At 37.0% G+C, this 20,269-nt stretch overlaps 1 protein-coding gene across 3 annotated transcripts in view; it reads left to right on the top strand.

Moving 5' to 3' along the window:
- Positions 1-19,436, top strand: part of LOC135198419 (uncharacterized) — a 422,470-nt gene extending 403,034 nt beyond the window's left edge. The window contains exons 1-2 of one of the 3 annotated variants that reach the window (XM_064225951.1): positions 6,527-6,610; positions 18,214-19,434. In XM_064225951.1, coding sequence (XP_064082021.1) covers positions 18,290-19,177 — 888 coding nt within the window. In that variant the 5' untranslated portion in view covers positions 6,527-6,610; positions 18,214-18,289 and the 3' untranslated portion in view covers positions 19,178-19,434. Of the gene's footprint in view, positions 1-6,526; positions 6,611-11,329; positions 11,915-18,213 lie in introns of those variants that run through there. The other 2 variants (XM_064225952.1, XM_064225953.1) reach the window with 2 other exon arrangements.
- Positions 19,437-20,269: the final 833 nt, after the last annotated feature.

Below are 20,269 nucleotides of genomic sequence, written 5' to 3'. Positions count from 1 at the left end.
GATGATATACGGAAGAATGAATGAGATTAATGAATGAGGTTAACATCACAAACATACTGAAATTTAACAATTTTCAGTAGAACAGACAATTGATAAACAACGTGATGCTCAAGACATATGCTTATTGATTTGGGTAGGCCTAATAGGGGTGAGACATAATGCCAACAGCCAGTCATGGACGCTTAAAGTCATTACTTCATGGTGTCGTCTGAAATTTGCGATTATAGAGGGCGTAATATTACTCCCGCTGTAGCGGCTATAATTAGTAAAGAAAAAAAAAAAAAAAGAAAAAAAGCGGAAAAGGGAGGAAAAGGGTACATTCACCAGTTAAGTCATTGGCAATACAATTTAAGACGAACCGAAGTCGATCCCAATCCCAGGGTGTAATACTTACCAAGCCTCGAAGACACTTCAAGGGATCATCAAGAATCTAATATTTGCTTCCTGACAGCCCACGCTGGCAAGAGCTCTCAATACGCAATTAGACAATACTCGGTGCCTCGCCGGGGCTGTGTAACTAAGTTTGAAAATTGAAAAGGTGGTGGTTAGTTATCCCAGACCCAGTGACTGCAGTATGCTTTGTGGTCATGAAGCTAAGTTAAAATAAAGGAGGTAGATTTTTTTTTGTTCAACATCCGTTATTCTAACTCGTCTTCATGAACACAAAGCAAACATCAGTCACTTGAACTATAGCAGATTCACATCAACCATGCATCTGATGTCTAGGCCAGTCCCTTACGACGCTCCTGATTGGCTGTTGATAAGTATCCCTCAGGAAAGGTGGAATATACATCCTGCCTATGTGAACTCCCTCGAGAGACTGAGAGTTTCCAGCCCTGTGATTGGCTTATCAACGGCCAATCAAGAGCGTAGTAAGGTACTGGCCTAGACATCAGATGCATGGTTGATGTGAATCTACTATAGGATACTAACTAACATATTTTCAAACTCGAGAACACAGCCCTTGTAAGGCACCGGGTCTTGGTTTAATTCCTTAACGGGAATATTGCCAGCCAGGACTGTTACTAAGCAAATATTAGATTCTTGGTTAAGAGAAAGAAAATACAAAAGAGAAACTGCAAAAAAATCTGGCTAAAAGAAGGCAGATAACTTGGCAAATGCTGATTTGCTACTGCTGGTAGCTCTGTGCCAATACCTTCAGATGTGTAATTCGCTTAACGAACTTCTCAAGAATGTTTAAACAACGTTCGACTATTGTCTAATATACTTTAGATGACTGTAAATAGTATCTTTTGGTGATATAAGCAGCTATTAGTCCATAAAAACCTTTAAACAGGTGCTAAGTTGAAGTGGGAATCTGGCTGCGTGAGTTAACTGTCTTGTGCTTTTCTACATTTCCGTCAAAATTGCCAGGTTCAAAATCTACCGCTTAGCGTCAACCCTCACGATGGTCCCACCAATCTCTCGTTGGATATCCTTGATGAGATTCTTAAAAATCTCAAACAAGATCCTTTCCAGCTTCGTGAGTACCATGGCGACTGCTACTCCAGCTCTGCTGGTGACCTGGTAAATCCTAGACCATGTCCTGGTTAAACTTTTATTTGGTCTTTTAGCGACCTCACTTATTTCGCTCGCCATTATATTTTACTCCGGCACGGGGTTCCGTTATCGGGGGTGTTTTGTATTCTGTAATTTTTCTTTTCTTTTTGAGACTTCAATTTTCTCTCCACTGAGCCTATAATAATAATAATAATAATAATTAATAATAATAATAATAATAATAATAATAATAATAATAATAGTAATAATAATAACGTAGGCTAAACTACTATGGTTTCAGAGACAGTGCAAGCACGTTTTTTGGCAATAACTCTGTAACGAACACTCGTATCAGAACGAGATTTTGCTATAGTGTATTACACCCAGTGCCGTAATTTTTAAGGGTATCGTGAATCACTAATTGTAAAGAATAAAGACACTTGTCCCTGTACCAAGAGGCAAAAACTCCATTAGCCAGAAATGGATACGAACACAACAGTAAAACGCTCCACCTACCCTCTCCCCCCACCTCCACCGCCACCCCCGTCATTCCTTTCCTCACCTTCCCTTCTCTCTCTCTCTCTCTCTCTCTGAAAGTTGCTTCAGTTTAAACTTATTTTGTATGATTTTTCTATCTATCTATCTAACAATATACATTGTTGTATATATCTAACGATCCAGTCGGTTGTTAGCTGCCAGTTGACTTGATTTATTTATGCATTGATCAGCTCACCTCTCTCTCTCTCTCTCTCTCTCTCTCTCTCTCTCTCTCTCTCTCTCTCTCTCTCTCTCTCTCTCAAATTTACTTTAAAAATATTTTGTACGATTCACTTGGTTGTTACCTGCCAGTTGACTGATTTATTATGCACTGATCCGCTCATATCTCTCTCTCTCTCTCTCTCTCTCTCTCTCTCTCTCTCTCTCTCTCTCTCTCTCTCTCTGGTAGTGGTACCTACTGTAAATGGTTATTAGAGTGAGAGATAAATGGTTATTAGAGTGAGAGATATCTGAATGTATGGTGAAGTAGTAAAAACGATATACACTATGATTTATGGTAAAGCGACTGTTATACTTGTGGTTGGTTACCTTCTACGTAATCCTCATGAGGACTCGGGTATCAGCAATATAGTACTTGTATTACGAAGGTGAAGAAGATATGGCCACTACGGAACGTAACTGTCGGCACGGTTGCAGAAATTCGTTTGTCACGCAACTTTTCAACTTTTTTAGCCATGAAAAAGCCGCCAATTGCCTTCAGATTGGTTTGAGTAGGTAACTGGTTATATTTACTATGTGTTACAAATAAAAATTGAGCCTTTTTACCGGACATTCATTAGAGTTAAATCCTTGATTATACCGATGCACATATAACAGTCGCTTTATCATAAATCATAGTCTATCGTTTTACTGCTCCACCATACATTCAGGTGTCTCTCACTGTAATAACCATTTACAGTGGGTACCGCTACCACAGAGAGAGAGAGAGAGAGAGAGAGAGAGAGAGAGAGAGAGAGAGAGAGAGAGAGAGAGAGAGAGAGAGAGAGAGAGAGAGAGATGAGCGGATCAGTGCATAAATAAATCAGCCAACTGGCAGGTAACAACCAAGTGAATCGTTAGATGTATACAACAATGTATATTATTAGATAGATAGATAGACAGAAAAATCATACAAAATAAATTTAAACTGAAGCAACTTTCAGACAGAGAGAAGGGAAGGTGAGGAAAGGAAAAAGGACAGGGGTGGTGGTGGAGTTTTTGCCTCTTGGTACAGGGACAAGTGTCTTTATTCTTTACAATTAGTGATTCACGATACCCTTATAAATTACGGCACTGGGTGTAATACACTATAGCAAAATCTCGTTCTGATACGAGTATTCGTTACAGAGTTATTGCCAAAAAACGTGCTTGCACTGTCTCTGAAACCCATAGTAGTAAGGCTTAACCTGCCCAGAAATATAGGAAACATAGTGGTCACAGTTTTGCGCAACCATCAATGACTCGGGAACATCTATGTCGGTACTTCTTCTTCCCTAATTCTTGGAGAATGAAGAACAAGCCATGAGTTTCTGGATTCTTGATACTTTGGTTTGATATGTATAGGTAAGGTAGTCCTTTTTATGTCTTTATTCTAGCGGGGTAGCGGTGCAGGTGACCTACAACTGACCCGTCTTCGGGCCTATTAGGGAAGGGGGTGGGCGTCGTTTTCTGCCAGATTTGAACCTTTATGTATGGTAAGTATATTGGTAACTACCAAGTTCTATGTAGTACTGTATAGCCGAAGACATTAATTGTCATACACATAGGGGGAACCCACTGATCTGATGAGAGAAAGGCACCAAAAAAATTACGAACACTTAATCATAATGAGCAAACCTGTTCTAACAATATCAAATAATAAAACTAAATAGAAAAATGGGTTAAATAAGGAATGAGATAAGAGTACTATATTTATTTATGTAGTTATCAAATACTGATCAATCAAGGTTTTTTTTTTATTTCTTTCTTTTTTAGCTTCACGATAATATCCGTTTGATCGAGGTGCATATCCTAGAGTCGGGGTGGGAGAGAGGAGACCGTAATGGAGGGGAAGTTGCCGAGGGCGTATTTTCAACAATTGATATAAAATCTTGTCTGTAGCAAGCAAAAAATGAAATCAATAACACATTTTCCATAGTTGCTGAAAAGTGCGAGAAAAACATCAAGATAATTTGACGATTAGGACTATGAAAGTGGACCTTTCAGCTGTTAAATCTCTCAACAACACCCACCCTGCAAAAGCAAAAGTGGAGCTTTCAGCTGTTTAACCTCCCACACATCCCCCCCCCCCCCCCCCATGACTCGGCTACGGCCTATGTAGTCTGCTTCTCTGAAATTGGATGGCTCTGCTTTAATTCATTAGTTCTATTTGTTTATTCTTCGTTATCTTAGGATAAGGCATAACAGAACTGAATCCAAATGAAATAAGAATATACTATATTTTACCTCTCTAATGCTTATTTTCTTATTACTCTGTATGATTTACAGAAAACGTACTCTCTCCATATTTGAAGGGAGCCTGATACATTAGAACGGTAAGTCGGTGACTGACTTTTACAAGTAATTTTCTGCACTAAAAATCTTATACGGTGACTGACCTTTACAAGTAATTTTCTGCACTAAGAAATGTATACGATTGTCTAGATATTGTTAATAATAATTAAAAAACAATATATTGTATGTCAGATAACTGATCATCTGGAAGAAATTGCTTTTCGTTAATGACCATGCATCGGATGTAAAAAAAAAAAAAAAAAAAAATATATATATACATATATATATATATATATATATATATATATCTATATATATATGTGTGTGTATGTATGTATGTATATATATATATATATATATATATATATATATATATATATATAAATGAAAATAAAAGTAAAACTTTCATTGCTTGGGAGTATATTAGAAAGCAATGAAATAATCTTTTTTTTCTCACGACAATAAAAGAAAATGTTCGTTTCGTATAGTTGTGAAGAAGTATTCATTAATATTCATGATTCAAATCAATGCCGTTATTCAATTTACAAGCTGGGGAATTTAAAATCTCTCTCTCTCTCTCTCTCTCTATCTCTCTCTTCTCCTCTCTTCTCTCTCTCTCTCTCTCTCTATCTCTCTTCTCCTCTCTCTCACTCTCTCTCTCTCCTTGGAATAAGTTGTTCTTCAGCTACAAAACTCTTTCCGACAATTGATAAATAAGTCATATAGACAAAAATATAATCTGATAACAGTGAGTGTAAATAGTTTGTAAAATATATATATATTTTTTTTAGATTTTAATCCATAAACTTTAGATACGTAAACATGTATAATAAGATTATTTGGAACTGTGTCTTCTTCCCCTTACTAAGATATCTCTGCCGGTATTTTTGGCCTAAGGTAATCTTAGGCTTTTTATTCAGTTGCTTTAGCTGGGGAAGACCACTGAATCAATTCTCAAGCTTTTGAGTTGTAAACCGCCCTACCCCCCCACCCCCCACAACTACACCATGGCCTCCCGTAGCCTAGGATGCGTTGTTCCCTGTCGTAAAGGTATGCTCTTACACGCTTTTATTAATCAATTTATCTATCTATTATTTAATCATTGCATTTATTCAGTAGATAACAGCAAATCTGGGAACGTCCCTGACGCAGCGTTGACAATTTCATTTATGCACTTCGAATTTCACTGGTCAAAGTGGAATAGACAGAAACTTGCCACTTGACACTAAATAAATTTGAATTGAGGGAGATAGAATAATAACATTTAAATTACGTGAAAATATATATATATGTAAATATATATATATACTATATATATATATATATATATATATATATATATATATACATATTATATATTTATATATATATATATATATGTGTGTATTATATATATATATATATATATATATATATATATATATATATATATATATAGCTGTGGTGCTATACCTAACACCTCATAAACAATTCATAACTGGCTGATATAGCTAAACATTATTCCTGCAGGACCTGTACAATATTTGGCTACTTTCAAATTATTAAAACCAAACTGTTTGATTCGCATTACGTCTCTTCGAAAAATACGGTGTTTTTAAGTTGAATAATATCAATGAGCGTGGTTATAAAATCATTTTCTCGCTACGTAGCGAAACGAGACGCAACACTCGACACTTGTGTGTCACAACCTCGTGACAGGATTCTGGAGCCTGATGTTATTTGCGACACCCAGTCACCAGTGACAGGCACATTTGAGCTTAGCGATCTCCTAGTTACCATTAGCCTCTTCAAAACGAAAAGTGTGTATATTCACTTCATATCTTTATATTTCATTGTTATGATGATAAGCGGTGACATTTTAAATTATGGTATACCGTGTGTCATTCAAATTCGAATCATAATAGTTATTTCGCATTATTTTTTTATGAGTTAATTTGCATAGGCAACTCAAAGGATGTTCAAGACGATTTCGTTTCTCCAAAAGCGTCAGTTACAGCGATCACATTGACGCGACCAGTTGTCTCCTCCTGAATCCTTGTGTAGGAAGCCATATACTTTATTTCTATTTTTATTAGGATGAGTAAGTATACTAACCATCTTTTTATCACGGTTAAGTCAAAGCAAAGGTTTTGTTCCCTACTTTCTTTAGTAGGAATTGTTGTCTGATTTTAAATGAAGGGAAGTTCATTTCTTTATATCTTACTCTTTTAGGACTTTATCATCATTTTTGGGAAATAATTATACAGCAAATGTGTTCAGTTCTTTATATCGTATGTATTGTATAATACAATATTCGTAACCGAGTTCTAAAAGTTCTGTTTAAGAAGTCATCTTTCTAAGGAAAACTTCATAAATTCCTACTTGCAAAATGTAAAGGAGACAATAAGTTAATGGTTGTCACAGAAAAGCTTTACAGGAATTTGAAGTTCGCCAGTATTATTCTAAGCTGTCTGAAAAGCCAATCACAACATCTCCATCTTTCTTATGCAGTTTGTTGTTTTAAACACAAATTGGTAGATGCGATGACAAATCACTAACTTGATTCCTAATTTATACAAGTCGTTGCCTCAGTGACATTTTATTAATTCAATTTGCTATTAACACGTTTTAATTACCAGATCATTTCAGTGAGATTATATAGACGCTGATTTTTCGTCGATCATATTACATAGTTTGCCTTAGCAAGCTATTCATCTTGTGCTTTCCTGTCCCGATCATGATTAGACTACTATTCTCGGTGTTGTAGCGTTGTCGCTAGGCAAAGCTGGCCTTATGCCAACGCAGGGTCTTGATGAGGCATTGTGGAATATAATTTCTCGGGTTATCTCTGATGTAAACGTTGGTCCTCCGGCGAAAGGAACAGAAAACGATCACACTTGGGAGCAATATAATGCGATATATTATTATCATTATTTTTTTTTTCTATCATAGTCCTCCAATTCGACTGATTGGTATTTATAGTGTGGGGTTCCAGGTTGCACCCTGCCTCCTTTTAGGAGTTCATCACGTTTCTTACTATGTTTTATTATTATTATTATTATTATTATTATTTTTTTTTTTTTTTTTTTTTTTTTTTTTTTTTTTTTTTTTTTGCTCTATCACAGTCCTCCAATTCGACTGGGTGGTATTTATAGTGTGGGGTTCCGGGTTGCATCCTGCCTCCTTAGGAGTCCATCACTCTTCTTACTATGTGTGCCGTTTCTAGGATCACACTCTTCTGCATGAGACCTGGAGCTACTTCAGGCCTCTAGTTTTTCTAGATTCCTTTTCAGGGATCTTGGGATCGTGCCTAGTGCTCCTATGATTATGGGTACGATTTCCACTGGCATATCCCATATCCTTCTTATTTCTATTTTCAGATCTTGATACTTATCCATTTTTTCCCTCCTCTTTCTCTTCAACTCTGGTGTCCCATGGTATTGCGACATCAATGAGTGATACTTCTTCTTGACTTTGTCAATCAACGTCACGTCTGGTCTGTTTGCACGTATCACCCTATCCGTTCTGATACCATAGTCCCAGAGGATCTTTGCCTGATCGTTTTCTATCACTCCCTCAGGTTGGTGCTCGTACCACTTATTACTGCAAGGTAGCTGATGTTTCTTGCACAGGCTCCAGTGGAGGGCTTTTGCCACTGAATCATGCCTCTTTTTGTACTGGTTCTGTGCAAGTGCCGGGCATTCACTTGCTATGTGGTTTATGGTTTCATTTTTCGTATTGCACTTCCTACATATGGGAGAGATGAACATATCTGGTTCTTAGGGCCTGATCTTGTGCCGCTGTTATCATTCCTTCAGTTTCCTTCTTTAGCTCTCCCCTCTGTAGCCATTGCCAATTGTCATCGCTGGCTAGTTCTTTAGTCTGTCTCATGTATTGTCCGTGCATTGGTTTGTTGTGCCAGTCCTCTGTTCTTTCTGTCTCTCTCCTGTCTCTGTATATTTCTGGGTCTTCGTCTACTTTTATTAGTCCTTCTTCCCATGCACTCTTTAGCCACTCGTCTTCACTGGTTTTTAGATATTGCCCCAGTGCTCTGTTTTCGATGTTAACGCAGTCCTCTATACTTAGTAGTCCTCTCCCTCCTTCCTTTCGTGTTATGTATAGTCTGTCCGTATTTGCTCTTGGGTGTAGTGCTTTGTGTATTGTCATATGTTTCCTGGTTTTCTGATCTATGCTGCGGAGTTCTGCCTTTGTCCATTCGACTATTCCTGCGCTGTATCTGATTACTGGCACTGCCCATGTGTTTATGGCTTTTATCATATTTCCGGCGTTGAGTTTTGACTTAAGTATCGCCTTGAGTCTCTGCATATATTCTTTCCTGATCGTGTCCTTCATCTCTTGGTGTTTTATATCTCCTCCTTCCATTATTCCCAGGTATTTGTATCCTGTCTCATCTATGTGTTTGATGTTGCTCCCATCTGGTAGCTTTATCCCTTCAGTTCTCGTTACTTTGCCTTTTTGTATGTTGACTAAGGCGCATTTTTCTATTCCAAACTCCATCCTGATGTCCCCAGATACAATCCTTACAGTCTGGATTAGGGTATCTATTATTATTATTATTATTATTATTATTATTATTATTATTATTATTATTATTCTGGAAGGAGACCCTCTGTCAAAACAAGTATTATTAAAAGATATTGCTGCATCAAGTAAAATGCAGCTGATGAAGCAATATCTTTCCATAATATTATTATTATTATTCAGAAGATAAACCCTATTCGTATGGAAGAAGCCCACAGGGGTCACTGACTTGAAATTCAAGCTTCCAAAGATTACGATGCTATTTAGGAAGTACTCGTAATAGTATAGTAGGAAGAAGAAATCAAAACTGATTTTCCCCCCAAAAAAAATATATAGTCAGTGAAGCTTTAATTTTCGTTTCAAAACGGATTTGGCGGCACAAAAACAAAATAAAGAGCACATTGTTTCCAGACGTATAACCGTGTACCCATATTGGGAGTATTCATTCAAATAATTAAAATGACCATTTGCGGAGTAACATCAGTTGTTGGTTTGTGTGACCGTGTGAGCAACCGGGAATGTTTTTCTCTTTAGTCCTAGAGGGACAATGTAAAGTATATATATATATATACTTTACTATATATATACATATATATATATATATATATATATATATATATATATATATATATATATATATATACGCGTATAAATAGTTTTTTTCTTTATTCCTCTGAGAAAATGTAAATGGCTATTATTTTAATTCTTATTCCTGTTGAAAACACACACACACACACACACACACACACACACACACACACACACACATATATATATATATATATATATATATATATATATATATATATATATATATATGTGTGTGTGTGTGTGTGTGTGTGTGTGTGTGTGTGTGTGTGTGTGTGTCTGTGCGTGTTTTCAACAGGAATAAGAATCAATATAATAGTCATTTACATTTTCTCAGAGGAATAAAGAAATATATATATATATATTATACGTATATATATGTATATGTGTATATATAGATATGTATATGTGTATGTATAGAGGTAGACGATAGAACTCCAGATAGGCTAATGAGAAAGACATTTCTTAGAGTTGAAACGAATGATTAAGTCCAATATAATGGACTAATTCTTTTTTATATTTCTCTCCACTGTCTTTAGATCAGCAGAGTCTTATAGTGATGTATTTATGAGGAAGTGGCGACACGTATGTATGTTTACAATGTTCACTGTTTTAGTGGACGAAGGAGAAAGAGAGAGAGAGAGATTAAACTTAGTAAGCCTCAAGCAAGTCAAAGACTCCAGGTAAGAAGGGTACAGGCTGCATTTGACCTCCAGTGATTGATCAGAAATGATTTGGAAAATGGCTGCCTGTCGCACGGGGAGTCTTAAGTTATCTATTTGCGTTAAGTGTTATTTATAGTTGAAAATTTCCCCCCAAAAAAGCCACTTGTTTTATGGACTCGAGCTATTTATTTTCTAAGCGCTAACATGATGGTAATATTTTTTTCTATGTTTCATCTCCTGAGGTAATTTTGTTAAGATGAGTTTTAATACATTCCGCTTCAAAGTAATCAATAATTGCTTGAAATCAGTGTAATCTGGTGTGAAAGAGAGTATTCATATACTCGTAGGATGGAACCATCGCTGATATTTGACGCTTGACGACAGTTGTTTGTTTGTATGGTGTTTTAACGTTGCATGGAACCAGTGATTATTTAGCAATGGGAATAACGGCTTTACGTGACTTCCCAACCACGTCGAGAGTGAACTTCTATCACCAGAAATACACATCTCTCACCCCTCAATGGAATGCCAGAGAATTGAACTCGCGGCCACCGAGGTGGCAGGCCAAGAACAAACCGACCACGCCACTGATGCGCTACGCCAGTTGTTACAAACCCTCTAACTGTTAACCAGCACCGGGGTGGGAAAATGTAGCTGTACTTCAACGATAGTCTATAAAGGGGCAATTTTCGTTGTATTTCTGATGAAGTTCCCTAATTTTACATTCTCTTGACCTTCAGTGTCAGTAACTTTTTAATCTTGTGAGGAGGTTTCTCCAATCCATTCACAAGTTGCCAAAAGACCGTCTCTTCCGTAGACAAGTTTTTCGTTGTTATGAGCTTACCGGGTCTTTCTCCTACAACATTCTTCGTTCATTTAATTAAAACTTGGAGTATTTATGCGCTGTCATCTTCATCGGAAATATTTTCATGTCCTTGCGTGCGTTGGCTTTCAGATCACATTCATTACCAGCTTCAGTATTGAACGGTGGCATTTCGTACCATCTTCGGGGTCATGTTACACCAGAGCGGTACAGGGTGTCCAACAAATCCCAGTGCCATTACAAGCAATAAATACTTGTAATGGTACGGGGACATTATGGACACCCTGTATTTTCTGTGTAACGCCGATATATGACATACTGTAAATCAGTCGGTTTTCTAGCTGTCTGTGTCCCGTAAATATTTGGTCACAATGAAGCCCCAAACCCGACAACTAATCGACCATACACCCCGTAAATGGTTAGTGTCGACAGTGCGCCTCACGCGGTGCGCTGTAGACATCACTAAAGGGTGCTTGCAACGTCCCATCGGCTCGTAGCTGCTACCGTTTTTTACATTATCTCCTTTGCCACCTCCTTTCTTCAGTGTACTGTCTTAGTTTAACAAGACCACTGAGCTGGCCTGAAGGATTAGATGTTCGGGACCTACAGCTTATTGTGGGATCCGAACCACATTATATCGTGAAATGAATTTCTAATCGCCAGAAATAAATTTCTCTGATTCCACGTTGGCAAAATGGAAAATCGAACTCGCGACTATCGAATCGGTAGGCGAGCACATAACCAACGAGTGACTACCTTCTTTCTTCGAAATTGCTATACAAACTCTGTAAGTATTACTTCTTATTGCAGTATGGGGTTGCTTCCCAGCTCCATCTTCAGATTCTTGTACTTCATCTCTTTGGTTTTCTGCATTTCTGTGTCTTGCTCTCCAAGCTGTCCAACTCCTTTGCACAGTCTGAAGCGCTGACTGGCTGAAAGTGCCCCAGTGCTTGGCTTGACAGCCTAAATTTCATAAATATATCAATCCATCGACCATAATAATAATAAAAAAAAAAGTCCGAACAAATAACATGAACACCTCCACTGGGCACGTTGAATTTTGATGGAGTATCAGAAAGGTATTGCCGTCATATAATCCTTATGACACGTACATGTCCAGGCATAAAATGCCTTTTACCTTTTGGCATGTGATCGCTTTCGAGTGTGAGTGAATGAATATCATATTAGTACATACTCCTGAGTGCCTGATCATGAATAAAACTATTGCCTTCCATCCATTGAAGAAGTAGCCACCTGGAGGAAGTATACGATTTATTGTTGCAAGACCCATCACAGTTCGGTCATGTAAATTTCGAACTTACGTATGTATGTATTTCTTTCTATGTATGTATGTATTTCTAATTTATAAATGTATGCATGTATTTCTTATGTATGTATGTATTTCCTACTTATAAATGTACGTATGTATGTATGTATTTCTTACTTATAAACTTATGAATTTATGTATTTCTTTACTTATATAAAAACTTATGTATGCATACAGATTTCATGGAAGCTCACGTTGCACTCACATGAGCTTACATGTCATGTCACTTTTACACGAACCACAAAAATTATTGCTAAGTAATAGAGTTCACCACTTTTAAATATCCTTTACTTTTCTCTCCGCTGATTTTATTATCGGTTGTGTTTTCAAAATTCATTACAGTCAAGCCATTTCGTTAGTTACTGTTGGGGTCTTTTATTATCATTTAAACATTCATAACCATCTCTATTTATTAGAGGTCTCGGTGTCGCAAGACTTATATTTTAGTGTCCTTACTTGCGATCGTACAGTTTGGATAGAGAGAGAGAGAGAGAGAGAGGACACTAAACAGTACCTTTAATTTACGTAGCGGATCTTGTGCCGCCTTCAAAGGGATCGGTGATCACGTATAGAAATATTTCTTGGACAGAAATCGATCCCAACCGGATTTACCGTGACAACCGAAGTTCTCAGCGTCTTACTGATGGCAGTCGTAATGCTCCTTTGGACGACCTTGTCACGTGTCCAGAAGCATATGGTATGGTTGTAGGCAATCAACGTCCACAGTAAAAGGGGCTCTATTTATTTACCTTTCATTATTATTATAAAAGAGAAGGTTTGATGGGAGAGGTTAACACCTAGTCATCGTAAAATTTCAAGCGTGAAGGATCTTGCGGCAAATCTTAGCAATTTGACACAGTTTGGATTTGGTCGTGATGAGCCTTGTTATATAATTTTATTTTTTCCTTCACCCGTGAAATTCCTCTGAATTTTTATTTATATAGAGGATAATGGCATTTGTCTGCCAGAATAAACATGACATGTTTTGACAGTTTTTTTTCCTCTGGATGGATCTGTTGTAAAATTAATTGTCAATGAATTTAGGCATTACAGTTACTATTTTGCTGATGTTACCAATATCTTTTAGTAGTGCTGTGGTTTATTGTGAAATTCAACTTTTGAATCATCGGTCACCCAAAGTGCTTATTCAGTTGGTTAATTCTGCCTTTTAATCAATTATTTGTTCACTCCTTTGAATCTTGTCTATGCATACAATGTCACCAAGAAAAAAGGGAGATATTTGAAACGTGACCCACCGAACTATTACAGTTGAATGATATTACTATACTCTGTTTTTTTTCATCTGTCCATCCGCCTGTGGTGTTTTTGTATGGTAACACTGCGTCCCGGGCTTTAGATAGTTTCATTCAACGATTATAATAATACCCTATTTCGAATATTAACGGTGTACTTCGCATACAGTAAATTATTAAAACACTTTTCAGTTGCAAATGTACACCCAGATATCCTTTTATTTACCTAAAACTTACACATAGCGTAACTATCTGAAGCCCGGGACACAGTGTTACTATACAAAAACACCACAGGCGGATGGACAGATGAAAAAAAAAACAGAGTATAGTATGCTTGCTGTTTATCAACATCAGTAATTGCCAACTGTGTAAATGAGTTTTAATATCATAAATATGATTTATTTTAATCTATTCCGATTTCGCCACACTTCCTTAGGCTGTTCTCACTAATTGCATCATATCAGTAGTGTATTCTGACTTCTATATAACCAATTCGTAGCTAGACTGCCTTTCTATAACAAGAGTGAGAGAAACATCACTTTTAAGGAACACTTCGTGTGACGTCGTCATGTCTCTTGCGTAAACACCCCTAAGTATGAGGGTAATGTCGTCAGTGGACCTCATGCGGGGCACTGTAGGCATTACTTAAGGTTCTGTGCAGCGTGCCTTCGACCCCTAGCTGCAACCACTTTCGTTCCTTGTACTGTACCTCCTATGATATTCTCTCTCCTAACATTTGATTCATAGTGCAACTGCTTTGAGGTTTTCCTCCTGTTACACCTTTCAGACATTTTTACTGTAAGTTTCCATTTCAGCGCTGAATGACCTTATAGGTCCAAGTGCTTGGCCTTTGGCCTAAATTCTATATTCAACTCAACTTGCGTAAGTAAACAGAGTAATGCCCCCTTAAATTGCACCAGATGTAAAAGCATGAAAGCAATGAATAAATGAAAACATGTGAAGAAAGAAAAGTCATAATTCAAGCGAAAAAGAAAACCCAGCAACTCTATGATCGCATTTTGTTGAGATTTAACCGACGTGAGTTTGCATTGATAGCGGTTCTGAGACGAGTGTTGGTATACACTTATTATTTATTTCGGTTCTGTAGAAATTATGGCGTAGTTGTTTGCTATACTGTAAAATCTTTAATAGTAAACTGTTAATTGCTAGAAACAAAATTTATTGTTTTCACAAATATTAGTGATTCTTTGGCAAACATGAAATTGATATTTTGAAATTTATGAATTAAAGTATCTATAATTAACAAAGATATAGGTTATTTGGAAATCATGAGGTGTAGAAATTACCTCGAAAATTGAGATTTCATGGTGAATAATTTACTTTTAATCCATATGAAATTAGAAAATTTTATATTTTATTAGGTTATTCCTCCATTGTCAAATTCAATACAGCATTAACCTTCTTTCAGTCGTTTGCTTAAATGATATCTAAGTCACATAATCCTTACACGACCCTTTAAACTATTACCATATACTCAAACCACAGACATACTCCAAGGGATCTAAGCATCCCTTAAGTTTGCGCCAAATTCTCAAAGAATCTTGTGTTAAAAATTCAAATTTATTTTAAACCCTTTATAAGAAAACACTGACCGAATAATAATGTATTACATTTTAATATAATCTTATTTCACTTGGCTATAGCAGTCTCTCTCTCTCTCTCATATATATATATATATATATATATATATATATATATATATATATATATATATATATATATATATATATATATATATATATATATATATATATATATATAATATATATATATATATATATATATATATATTATATATATATATATATATATATATATATATATATATATATAGACTTCTGAAAGAGAGAGAGAGACTTGTTCAAGAGAGAGGAGGAGAGAGACTTGTGCAAAAGAGAGAGAGAGAGAGAGACTTGTTCAAGAGAATGAGAGAAGGATAGAGACTTGTGCAAGAGAGGGAGAGAGAGAGAGAGACTTGTGCAAGAGAGAGAGAGAGACTTGTGCAAGAGAGAGAGAGAAATTGTGCAAGAGAGAGATAAAGCCTTGTGCAAGAGAGAGAGAGGATGTCAGAGGAGAGAGATTTACTTGAATAAATGTAATTAGTTTAGTAGGAAGACATAATGTGAAATTGTCTCTCAATCAAGAGTAAACTTTATAAAACCACTTTCAATTAAACAAAACCCAAAAGTTCTAGAAGACATAGACTTATAACCACTATAGACCACACGCAAAGCGAGGGTCACTCGCGCAAGAAACTAGCCCAGAGTATCAGCGTTGAGTTGATTGAAGTGGCTTTATGCCAGCATGGGATCATGATCCTAGAGAATCGAACTCGCGGCCACCGAGGTGGCACACCAGCACCATACCGTCACACCACTGAGGCGCTTACACATATGTGTGTGTGAATCTCCTTAGAGTGCATTAAAGTGTGTTGGGATGTTATGTGTAACTGACTGAGAAATGCGTGAGGTTGTGTTGCAACTTTGCTGTGATATATATATATATATATATATATATATATATATATATATATATATATATATATATATCAGTATCAGTGACGTCGTCGGTATGGTGTTGGCGTGCCACCTCGGTGGCCGCTAGTTCGATTCTCGGGCATTCCATTGAGGAGTGAGAAATGTTTATTTCTGGTGATAGAAGTTCACTCTCGACGTGGTTTCGGAAGTCACGTACAGCCGTTGGTCCCGTTGCTGAATAACAACGGTGGTTCCATGAAACGTAAAAACACATCCATATATATATATATATATATATATATATATATATATATATTAGAGAGAGAGAGAGAGAGAGAGAGAGATTGATTAATTTAGTACTATGATATGAGCTGTCTTTATCACAAGTTTCAGTATATTCATAGTTATTTTGATTTTGCGGTTGCTTCCGCTTCTCAGCGCATTACTCCGTTATTCGTAAGTTCCTACCGCCCTAGATTTTGCAATTAGGGAATAGAGGCTAAATTTATGCACGGTAATATTCCTGACCAACTAACGGTTGTATTTTACCTGACTTCGAACTTCTCAGTCTATTCAATTTTTCCAGTGTTACGAAATCATTAAAATTACCATAATCCTGTAAACTGTGTTGAATGTGTAAAAAAGATTCGTTCCGAATTTTTAATGTTAGGGATTTTTTCTTGAATAGAAAAGCCACATTTTCCCCCGGAAAAGTCATGCATATTCCATTTAATGGACGGCTTAAAAATAATTATCATGATAACGAGATACGAGTATCAAAGCAAAAATAAACTTGCTCCTTAGCATATTTTGAGGCTCTAGCACGTTCTATTTTGAAAGCGCATATACAAACGTATGTATGTTGATATAGTATATGAATATCTGTTTTGCAAAATCTTTCGACGTGTTTGTGTACACAAGTAGGTACATTCACAATACCTTGTAATTAGCGAATATTTTTGAAGGGTTTGTGTAAATTCGGTTCGAGCATCAATTATTGTAAGTTTGTGAGTTTTTGTGTAGCATCTAAGCGTGTACATATAACTGAATGTAAACGAAAACGCCAAGAGTCACCTAATACATTGCTGAAAGACTAAACAGCCGTTAGTACGCTGCAGTGACTGATAGCAGGAGTAGTATGCACAAACAGAAGCCATAGCAGCAGCTATATCTGTAAGAAATGAATTGCTGATTTCTTCAAACCATAATGAAACAGTCATTAGAAGTGGACTACTGCATTTTTCAGAAAGGGAACTTTACAGCATTGGGAGTTGTGACAGGATGGACAAGAGTGGTGGAATCTCAGAAACCTTGTGCGTCACACTGATTTGAAAAGCCTTGATAATAATTAGTAATAACAGTAGTAGCTGTGGAATATAGTAAATGCAGCTCTGTTTATAAGATACAGACCTCAGGCGTTGTACCGCTGGCTGGTACTAACAGAAATAATCATTTTGAACCTGTTTGGCCTTTTGATTTCATTGATAATCTTTATTCGCCTGTACTTTGCTATGGTGGCTTCAGGGCTAAAGTGGTCGGAAGGAAAACAATAAGATGTCTTAGCTATAACTTCAAATTCAGTTCTGGTGCCGGGGAACCATACCATACACCAACAAGCACAAGGGCAATCTTAAGATTCCCTGGCTTCAAAAAACTACAAACCCTAATGAAATACAGTATTCTACTTAGTATTGCTGCAGTTTCTTGAAACTAAGAACCATCCTGCTGATTTCCTAATTTACTTTAAGGGTGCCACTTCCACCATCTCGTCCCCAGACATCATATAACCCTTATTTTATCACCTTTATTCTGCACAATCGTCACGTACAAAATGGTGTTCATAAGCATAGGTCCCTGCCCTGAGAATAATGTATTTATGCTTAATTGATGTAATTGAATTCAGTCACGCTAGTATTGTACCAGCAATAAAGTATTACATTGCAGTCTGTTGAGAGAAAACATTCGATTCTTGTGCCTAATAAAGAACCTTTCTGTTCCATTCTTTCAGATTTGTGAAGAGTACTTTACTATATCAAATTGCAGAAAAGCAGTTTTAAGTCCTACTGAATTTTACGAAGTGAGGAATGGATCGTCATCGCTGTGAAAGGTTCTGTCCAAATACAGAAGAATCTGGAGACCCATTACAGAGAGATGGAGAGAATGGAGAGATAGTCACCCGCGAGATGTGCGTCTTGAGGAGGCGTCCGAAAACTTTTCCCGCCCAATTTCGTTGCGAATCGCACTGCGTCGGCAATTATTATTTCCGGGGCTGTCCACTATTCAGAGAACAGACTTACTCCCAGAGACTGAGGATACAGGAAAACATGACAAAAATTAACGTTCATTTGCATCAGAGGAAACGTGTTCATCGCTGTCAGCCATTGAGGCATGCTGACATCAATCCTGTTCTGTTTACTTATTTGAAAAGTTACGATGAGCGGCCGTTGTTTCGAGTGCCTGAAGAGTACTTCCGGACAGAGGCAAAGAGTAACGAGGAACCCAGTTTATCACAAGAAGCCCAGATCATTAATATCTGGGAGGAATTTATTCACGGTACCTCTGTGCTGAACAAAGGTTTCCAAAACAATACCCGCGAGAGAGAGAAAACCCTAGCCGCCACTTTCCAGAGCTACCTCAGCCAGTTCCTTTCTCAGACGCTGGTTAGTTTGGCAATATACCTCGCACATTTCGTCATTTACTTCTTTTCAATGTGTTTCTATAGCTTGTTCTGGTCGTGCCTCGGGTACATTCTCCTCGATGGTCACATCAGAATCCACGAAAGAGCTTATAAGTACAATGTCAACGTGAAGTTCGGGGGCAGCGCTTTCCAGGGACCAGCCTACATTCTGGTCAGGGACTGGTGTGAGCACTGTCAGCAGACGGAGAGGGAGAGGATGTCTATTCGCCTCATGGAGAAGATGAAGAAAGATATTATACTCCATGAGAAATATCACATGCAGACGTCAACATAGGATAGACAGTTTTCACCTGTTCCCAACGATCAATAGTCTTGTGTACTTAAGACTGATTGTGAACTATTATACAGTAAAACTCTATGTAATATAATCATCACAAAAAATATATGCACTTTAGTTGTAGGTTAATCCATGACTTGTGTAATATATCATTTTTATCCCTTCCAAGAATTTTGGATTCATTTGTTTGGATATATTGACTTGGCGTTCCTCTTTTTGCTTTCACAGTTGTTGAAATGAAAATAAAAGCAAAAAATAAACCCAAACTTATTGTCGTTCATAAGATATGCGTGAACATCCAGGTAACTTGTATTTCATAAAGCTAAGAATGAAAATGCATATCGTTTGCTATTAAAGGGTGCACAGTTCTCCATAGAACTCTTGAAGTATGCTGTTATATGCATAGTGGTTCATTGCTGAGGTACAGCCAGTTATTTCCTTTCAGTCAGGATGAGCTGATATCTTAAGTGCTTCTGATGCACCCACAGAAAGGTTTGAGATCTGCAGTTGTTCTGTCTTAGCAGGACAAAAAATCTTGAGAAGTGCAGACTTGTTCTTGGTCCTAGCATATTTATAGAATCTGTCAGTCGTCTCCAGGCGAAAGGTCAATTTTACAAGTGGTGGATCTTGTGGAATACTAGGCTCTTTACAAAATGTGATTATAATCCCATAAAAAAACCAAATTGCAAAGGTTGAAGAGGTGTGAGAGCTGAAGCTGATAATAGACCATTCGGTGTTTCCAGGTGGTTGGTATTTATATAAACTTAAACCTGCATACATATCTGTTTATGGAACTGTTATTTTGTATTGATAGGGATTTTCATTCATATCATTCCAGTATAAGTTGGAAGAAGTGTAAAAGCCTGATGGTGTTTGGTTTCAGTAACATAATTGCTGGTAAAATGAGGAGTGATGGAGTGTTGTCCCACCGCACGTAATTGGACAACTCAGTTTTAAAGAATCTCGAGACTGCACGAGACCATCACGTGTCATTCTTTTCAGGTGATACTGGCCACCGAGAGCAACTTCAAGGTAAGGAACCTCAAGAAGACCTTCATTACTTTAACCAATATTCAGCATTCTCTCATA

The sequence above is a fragment of the Macrobrachium nipponense genome, chromosome 22 (assembly GCF_015104395.2).
Source record: "Macrobrachium nipponense isolate FS-2020 chromosome 22, ASM1510439v2, whole genome shotgun sequence".
NCBI lineage: Eukaryota > Metazoa > Arthropoda > Malacostraca > Decapoda > Palaemonidae > Macrobrachium > Macrobrachium nipponense.
The sequence above is the reverse complement of the archived record's forward strand: the minus strand, read 5'-3'. Positions and strand labels throughout refer to the sequence as shown.